This window comes from Lagopus leucura, unplaced genomic scaffold (genome assembly GCF_019238085.1).
Source record: "Lagopus leucura isolate 7727_CA_CO unplaced genomic scaffold, USGS_WTPT01 Super-Scaffold_100009, whole genome shotgun sequence".
Taxonomy (NCBI): domain Eukaryota; kingdom Metazoa; phylum Chordata; class Aves; order Galliformes; family Phasianidae; genus Lagopus; species Lagopus leucura.
The window spans coordinates 9,151,757-9,160,775 of record NW_024962266.1 but is presented as its reverse complement, the minus strand read 5'-3'; the positions used below and the strand labels follow the sequence as shown (position 1 = coordinate 9,160,775).

The 9,019-nt window shown below is 36.0% G+C and overlaps 1 protein-coding gene across 1 annotated transcript in view; it reads right to left on the bottom strand.

Moving 5' to 3' along the window:
- Window positions 1-1,215: 1,215 nt before the first annotated feature.
- Window positions 1,216-9,019, bottom strand: part of AKNAD1 (AKNA domain containing 1) — a 16,716-nt gene continuing 8,912 nt past the window's right edge. The window contains 9 exon segments of the mRNA XM_042873579.1: window positions 1,216-1,335; window positions 1,973-2,039; window positions 2,861-2,942; window positions 3,845-3,955; window positions 4,043-4,156; window positions 5,644-5,726; window positions 7,045-7,148; window positions 7,747-7,840; window positions 8,289-8,446. Of these exon segments, the coding sequence (XP_042729513.1) occupies window positions 1,216-1,335; window positions 1,973-2,039; window positions 2,861-2,942; window positions 3,845-3,955; window positions 4,043-4,156; window positions 5,644-5,726; window positions 7,045-7,148; window positions 7,747-7,840; window positions 8,289-8,446 (933 nt within the window).

The window sequence follows — 9,019 nt, the reverse complement described above, 5'->3', positions numbered from 1 at the left end:
TAATGCTAAACTAAGTCTCCCTATTCAGCATCTGGACTTTGTCCAAGTGAGAGGAAATCAGGCTGAGATTGGAGGCTGTTCAGCCCGGAGAAGAGAGGCCTGGTAGTGGCCTTTCAGTAAAGCAGGGCTGGAAAAAAGAAGGGGACAGATTCTTTAGCAGAATCTGTTGTGACAGGATGGGGGAAATGGTTTCAAACTAAAGAAGCGAGGATTTAGATGTAAGAAAAAAGTCCTTTACAGTATGGGTAGTGAAGTGTTGGAACACGTTGCCCTGAGAAGTGGTGGATGCCTTGTCCTCGGGATGTTGAAGGTCAGGCTGCAGTGGGCGCTGAAAACCTGATGGAACTGTGGGTATGCCTTCACTCTCAGGAGAGTTGGACTAGATGATCTTTAAAGGTCCCTTCTAATTCAAATGATTTTATGATATATTTTGGATTTGCTTCAGTGAATAGCATATCTGATACGTGCACAGCTGTTACCTGTCTGCTTGCTTTTAATTGCTACAGTTAAATGGATTTCATTAGAAAAATCATAGAACGGTTTTTAAAAATTCTGTGGCCTACATCATCAGCTAGAAATCTCAGTCAGATATATCAGACAAGGTGAGGACATGTGAGTGAAGCAACAGTTCAACTGTTAGGAACAGGTAAACAACCAATGGCATTACTCAGTTTCTGAGACATGCAAGGATCTCTCTTAAACAAAACACTCTCAATGTAGGGCACTCCAGAAATAATTATATGCTTTAAATATGACTCGATATACTAGCATCCCGCTTGCAGCTGCAGATCCTGCTTCTATCTGTTGGTGTGATCAAGCAGCTACTTTTCAAGTGCGAAATGCAAATGTACGTTGGAGTGAATGAAACTCATTCTGCTCTTTGGGGGTGGAGGGAAATAGAAATTTTAAAAAAAAACTAACTTTGCTTGATAAGCCAGTTTTTATGAAGCTAAAATGGATGCCTAACGAATGCTTAGGAAAGGCAGTTGTAAGTAATAACAGGGGCCAGCCAAAACATCAAAGACTTCAGTAGATAAGCAATTCATTTTCTAGTTCAGGCACTGAGTATAAACATGTGGAATACCAGATGTACCAGTTAGTACTGACAATCATAGAACTAAAGCTAGCTGATTTTCTAATCTCTGTCATTTTATATTTGTAGAAATGTTTATTATTTATAACCAGCAAAAAAATGTAGCATCTGAAACTAGATGGTTAAAGCTGTTTTCTTCTAGCTTTAGCTAGATCTTCAGAAATTGCTTGCACCATTTTTTCTGTAGCTTTCTTCAAACTGTTTGCTGTCTGTATTGCATGATCCAGAGTAGAATTTAAAATCTGTTGGAAGCAGTAAAATACAGCTTTGCTGAGGTAGGTATAGAAAAGGAAGTGCTGTGTAGTTAAGGTTCTCTGTAGCTTTTTCAGCATACCTACTTGGAATACACGTTGAGAAGTAAAACGTATTTGAAGGCTACTCAAGGATTTAAGTTGAAGCATTTGTTACTTATTTCTCTTTGTGTAATCCTGCAGTGTTGAAATGAAACCACAGGACAAAAAGCTCTTGTAATGGAGGGAGAGTAAGGATGGTTCAGAGCTGTTAAGGCAGTTTAACCTACAGATTCTGCAATTGTTCACATTTGAGAAACACAGTGTGTTATATACATGTGTGTATTAACACGCAATGTGTTAATATACAAAAATTTATTACTATACTGCATACGCAATGCTAAAATGATTTTCCGTATTCACTTAATACCTTATACTAAGCTTCATATGAATGTAGTGCATTATATCTGATTTTGAAGTGGCACTGAAAACTTTCTCACTTCCTCATCCTGTCCCATAGTGGACTAGACAAACTTAGACTGAGATAATCAGTGTGCTAAGAAGGGGGATGAGCAACAGTGCCATGATATGGGGGTATGTATTTTGTTGATTAGTTGTAGGGTTTCTAATTTTCACTCTCAAGTCTTACGTTTATGTTGAAGTCCTTGGCAGTTCTGTTTCTGATGATCGCGGATGTGTTTCGGGCAGGCTTCTTCCTGGGTAAGCATTAATGCAAAAGGATTATTTGATCATCTGTGTTTGAATGCAAGCTTTTATCAGCCTCAAAATTTGGTCTAAATGTAATAGGTAGTGAAATACACAACTTGATAAGCCAAGGTATTTTCAAACTGTAAATTTGATAATTTTGATAACCTGTATTTTCAAGTCTGTTTTACAGTGACTAAATTATAAAATTGCAGCTGATTATAATCTGTATTGCAGTAAAACAAAATAGATTCTAGAATGCAGTCAGGAAATCTCTCAAAAAACATCATTTTCTTGGTGCTGTAACTTCTCTGAGTAGTCTGTGCCACAGATTCTCAAGTGCGGCCACCATACTTGCAGGAAATTACTGTTATTTGATAAAGCTGGTAAAGCTTATGGTCACAGAATTTGTTTCAGTTCGTGTAGTCTGCTATGGTGAAGAATCCATTTTATTTCTCAGATTCTATGAATAATTGTATGTTAAGGATTATTAAATGTAGCACTTGGACATATTGTAGAGGTTTTTATTATTCTAGGGATCTGTAAATGGGAAAGTGGTTATATAATAAGAATTAAGAATTACTTTTTCTCAAGATGGAGAAGTATGTATGTCAGCTGAAGCTTGATTCATTAAACTACAAAGATAGAAGAACTACTCAGGTCATTATTTACATGATGGTATTTCATTACTGAGTCAAATTGTAATGCGTAGCACACTCTACAGAAGGTAAGCCATTGCCCCTGCTTATGATATGATGACTTTCAGTGCTGAACCTTTAATAATGGCATTTCTTGTTATCATGCATGCACACATGCAGTTGTTGTAGCTTACCTTTCATAAAGCCTGCTGACAGGTTCAGGTGGCTGTTGATTTGTTTGAGCCTTTTGACTGGGGATTCTCTTCTGCGAATAAGCTTACGACATTGAAGCCATGTGTAGAAATAAAGAAAAGAGGAATGTTGTATACATTTAGCATCTTTCTCTGAGCAGTGTAAAACTTAATTTCACAAGGATACTGAACAAAAATCTGAACATATTAAGGATTTATCTAAATGAGACTAAAATATTTCTTTGTGTTCCCTTTTTGGGTTGAGTTTAGCTCTTGAACGAGTGATGTATAGAATTGTATTACATTTCTTAACAGTGAAAGGCCCTAGGAAGAAAGTGTTGCATAATGGCATTATTAGGACATCAGTCCCAATAATGATGTAAGTGCCACTTTGATGCAATGTTTTTTTGTCTTAATAGAGAAATAGCTAACCTGTACTTTCTGCTCGCTGCTGAACAGTAGATTAATTCAGTTGATCTACCTTCAATTAATTCCTACAGTACAAGGAGTCTAAGAGAGAAGTGTCTTTAAAAACTACATGTTCAATATGTTTAAAAAACCAGGCAATCCTTGACTTTGCTGTATGTCACACAGCGCAGAGCTGAGCAGGTATTCCCTTTTAATACTTGTTTCTAGTATGTACCACCAGGAATGAGAAGGTTGGTGTAATTATGGCCAGTTTTAATATTCTTCTATGTGGCACTGGATAACTGGAGGTGATACTGTTTACAGTGAAATATGGGACTTGTCAAAGAGCAGTGCAGATGTGGTAGTTGTTGTGCATAGGGAATTAAACTCAGGTAGGTGTGTAAATGCTGGATTTGCTCGTTTCAGCCCAGGATCTGTACTCATTTACAGTTCAGCTGCAGTGCTGTGACTTGCTCGTACTAAATGGAATTTAGCCTGATACATGCACAATATAGCTTTTTTTGCTTTTGAGAATTTGACTCGTAATTGAAAATTATTTCAGTAATGTGTCATACTTACAAGTTGAACCAGAGTTTTTATTTCTACGTGGAGTGCAAGACTGAACAGATTCCTTGTAGTTCCTGAGTTTAAATGGATTTTGGCTTTCTCTGGAGCATCTGCATTTAAATCCTGAAACAAAGACAAATCACTGAACAATTGGAACAGTGCAAAGAAGAAAACTTGGTGTCGATTTGGGTATTTTTGAAATCATTATACCTTTTCTCTCTCTATGCAGCTTTGCATGGAGTATTTGGTGACTTTGACATTTCATAAATTCATCGCTTTGTGAACCATAAGAATGGTAGGCTGAGATGGCTTCTGAATCATTGTCTAAAATCCCAAAACACATGAAAAATATCTGAAAATACACAAGCCAAGATTTCTAGTTTTAAGTCATTATTGAACTTCAGCTAAATAATTTCCAAGGCCTTCACAGTCAGTTAGAGTTCTGCAGTTTGAAGTACTTTTCCATTCATTTTACAGGTGTGTCTGAGCTGTTAAGAATGGCTTTCAGCTCTACCTGTAAGCCTCAAATGCACTTTTTACTGTTCTTTTCAGTACTACAAGTGTTTATAAAAAACAAACAAACAAACAAGAAACAATACAACAACAAAACAAAAACAATGAAATGCTCCCCTTTTCCTGTCCTTAGGTTTTAGCTCTGCAGGTTCAAATGGCCAAAAGTTGAAGTATTATACAAGCAAGGCAGCCTAAGAACATGTTAGAAGCTGGGATAGCAGCTGTTTTACACACTAACCAAATCGGTGCTAAGAATAAAAGGCCCACTGTATTATATTCAGGGAAAGGACGCCACGAGAAATCAAGGATGAAAGGTAGGCCCAAAGCATAAGCAAACCACGTGTATTCAAACTTATATATAAGACACTTCATACTACTTTTCTAGGTTGTTGAATATTAACAGCTTTGGAGTATTCTGCAAAGGAAAAGTGAAGTTGCTGTAAGAGAAACAAATGTCTAGAGATTCTTAGTGAATCTCCAAGAACTGGGATCTTCAATGATTTGACAGCTAACAAATAGCCAGTGAGGGCTCTAGTTTGGATTAGGTGAAATCATGTTGTTAGAAACTGTCCTGAGGAAGGAGAACACATACAGTCTTTTGTCTCCATCCTGAGCGGAACAGAGGTTTGGGCAAACCTTTCATTTAGTTTTTATGCAGAATAAGAAAGATGTATCCTGAAACTGAAAGTGGATATTGAAACTTCATGTTAAGACTCCAGATTTCAGGTCTTCTAGCATATGATATAAATGCATCTGATAAGGAGAAAAAGCACTATCAAAGCACAGCGTGCATGTCAGTATTATGCTTTGGAAGACGTTAGTCTTCAAAAAAGCATCTAAAAAGATGGGTTAGAATTATAGAGTAATTCCATTTGGGAAGTATTTCTGGAGATGGTCTGGTCCAATCTCTCCTCAAAGCAGGACCAACCTATATCAAGTAGCTTAGGACACCTCTGTTAAGTTTTCAGTATCTCTGAGGATGGAGATAATACATCCTCTCAGGGGTGAACTGTTGTAGTATCTGATTCTAACCAAAACCTCTTTTGCTTGTATTTTGCTGCTAATTTCATTGTAGCTTGTCTGCCACTAAGGCCAGTGAGTGGCTAAGTGGGTTCCATGTGATCTCCTTTATGGTCTCCTTTTTATTCTTAGTATCTTGTTACTGCTTAGCATAGTACATGTGTTGGAATTCCAAAATAATTTTCATGGTGCTTAGGTGTAACAGGAGTGGATTGTTTAACAAGACTGGATAGTAGGTATAAACACAGTTCTGATGTTGGTGTCCCATTGCTACTTACTCAGATTTTTATCTGATAAATCGGTCGGTTTTCTTAGAATGAAGATTGTATGTGTTCCAGTTTTCCTTTCCATTATGTTATTTCTTTGAGCATGAAAACAGAATGATATTTCAGTTAGATTATAATATCTTTATGATAAGCCTTACCGATGTATTAGTGTTTGGCCACTTAACTGAGAAGAAAATAGATCTACTATAGAAAGAACTCTTATCTTTTCATCAACCCAAAAAGGTGTCAAGTGGAAACTTAAATAATCACAAAACAATGACTTTGTTAAAGGATACGTTCTGACAGAAAGACTCCGCCTTATCAGAGCTGTTCAGCACACCTTAAAATAATTTTATTTTAAAATAATAAACACCTTACTGAGAAACAATGGAGTATAAAATTCTGTGTATTTAGAGATGCTTACACACGCTGTATCAAAATATTATCACTGGTAAGGATGATATGGTTTCTTTGTAACTGAGCTGTTAAGGTTTCAGTTTTGCAGCCTTTGGGGAATTAGAGGAATACTTGTGATGTACTTTCCGTCAAAACAGGAGTAAGGATCATTGTTTGCAGTATTTTATATACATGTTTTCACTGTAGGGAATGTAGTGTCAGCAAATTTATTGGCGAGCTTTTCTTATGTACTCATGGAAACAGACTGGAAGATTGAGCATTCCTTAAATGACAGGGAGAAGGAAGCAAGCTAGGTGAATTTTATTAGATAGATATTAGTATTTATTCAGTAAATAGTCCGTCAGCGTTTTTCTCCCATGCTTGCCTTCTTTCAGCATACTAACGTGATGATGATTATGTTGTGCACTGAATGTTGTTATGAGATCTGACTTTGGATGGAGACTTGATTTGCGGGAAGTTCTAAAGCCCAACTAAGCCATATGGAACTATTTTAGCACCTTGATGAATCTGTAAATGAAACTTGACAGATTGACCCTTGCACTTGAAATATATATGGAAGTACTAATATGCTCTCCTTTCAAGTCTACCAGATTAGTTCATTACAAATATTTGAGGTTATTATTGTTGTTGCTTGAATGTTTTGTGGTCATCCATCACTGAAAAAAGAGTAAACTTATTTCCAAGCTTTATTAAAGTAAGCGTGTGTTATTTAAGTTTTATACCACTTAGATGAGCTACTACAATACGGAAAATAATCCTGTCTTTAAAAAAAGAGGGGTGTTTTTCCCATTCTCCAGTGGTCTGATATATCTCATACCATATGTGATTAACTGGTAATGATTCAGAAAACAGATCATCCTTGCATTTCATACATATCAGAAGAATTTTCAGTGTAGTGAGCAGAGTCCAGAATAGAGGCACACTGCACATGCATGTATCAGTTCATTTAGCTGAAGAGAAGTGTCTGTACCTAGCCAAAACATTTAATATGCTTACCCTTTCATACTCTCTTCACTGGCACTATCTTTCTGACTGAATGTACCCTGAGTATGGAATCCAAGACCTTCCGCCTCATATTTTCCTTCAGGTGAAAAGAATCTCTGTTGTGCACAGACGGTAAAACAAACTGATGTTTTGTTTATATTACTGTGTACTCATCACACAGTGTGAACAGCAGTATCAAGTGTACATTAAATCTGTACAGCTTCTAGTTGTCTAGTTGCCATCAAATCTACAGTTTGATCTGTTACCATTCTAATGGTAAAGGAAATTGGACAACTTATCAATACTTCTTAACCTGTAAAGTTGGAATACAAGATATTGTCATGTAGTGTTGAAGAAGGTTAACACATTATCTACTTCTGTTATTGCCTTCAAATTGAAAGGTTTTGTAGGCAAGCAATTGCCTGTATGTTGTTGCCTTCTGAACTAGTAATAAAAGCAGGCTAATAAACACAGCTAATCATCACATAGTTCAAAAAATATTCAGTGTGCCTTCAATTTTTCTTTCAAAATCAATACAAGTTATACAACTGTAGTACCTCAAAAGGTGAGCTTTCATGTTGTGCAAAAACTGAATGGGAAAATATGATGTTTTCATATTACATAAATATATGATATGATACTATATTATATATTATTATTTCAGAATATTATTATGTTCATCTAAATTAGAATGAACATGAAAACTTCTCATACCATTTCATTTGAAGAATACTTGCTTGCTAGCAGACAACTTTTTCCCAGAGGATCCATTTCTTTCCCATAAGTTGATTCGGCTCTCTTCTGTAACCTTAATTGGTGAAGAAAAAAACATTTGATCTGATCTCATAAAATACGTGCAAGGGAGTACAGATACTCTAGAGTTGTTTGAAGTTTTGATGGTTAATTATGTAAACATCTGCACTCTTTTTAGTTAAAAATACTACACAAATGTAAACAAACATTTTGCACTGGTACTGTGTTGTATCTAGTCACTCATATCTTGAATCAGTGCGGTTGCAATCAATTTTATACAGAGGTATGATTTGACTCTTAGCAAAATGATGGCAGTAGTGTTTTGGCTTTGGAGTAGGAGTGCCAGCCTGGAAGGAGGTTTTAAGGGTTTTCTGAGAAGCTGAGTCTGTGAGCATTCTACCTGCTTTCAGATATTCCAGGCACCCTCACTTTCTGTACTCAGCAAATGATTGCAGTACCATTTTTTGTGATAATTCCAGTAGTTGTGTAAGTTTTATGCTTACGTGTGAATACGAAGATTGCATCTGTCACACTGCAAAGAGAAGTGGGCATTTCTCTGTGGAGTTACGGAACTTGTCTGGCTTGTATTTTCTCCTTCATTGTTCTTGCTAAGAAATGTATTTTCTTCAGGGGAATCAGCAATACTTGAAAGTACTGAGCTCTGTATAAAGTAACCCCAGGATAGCAGTTTTCAGTCAGGGTATTTCAAGTAGATGACTTGTACCAGCCTGCGTTTTCTAATTATCTTTTACTTGAGATGCAGAGAAAAATGACTTCTAAAATATGGAGAATGAAAGCATATGAAGATATTTATCTTTTGTTTCGTGGAGAACTAATTCAATTTTTTCCATGTATTTATGATCCAGGACAAAATATTACTATATTTAACAGTAAACTCAGTTTTCTGTAGCAGAATGTTCAGTCTTCCAGCAGTTCTGCAGTTAAAGAATCTTGGACAAAGTAATCGTTCTTCCAGCTGAATTATAATAATGAATTTTCAAAACCAGAAAGCTCTGTAAAACTGAAAATAATTGCTCATTTTCTTACTCAGAAATGAATGTTTTTGAAGCTAGCACTTAGATTACTCAGTGCAGCTGTGTTCATACTAAAGTTTTTTTTACAGTTAATGAAAAATTAAGCTACAATTTCATGGAAAAAAAAATTTCTTGAAGTAACATGCTATTCAAAAGCATCATGGTCTTACAAATGTTAGAGGAGAATATGTGATAACCAC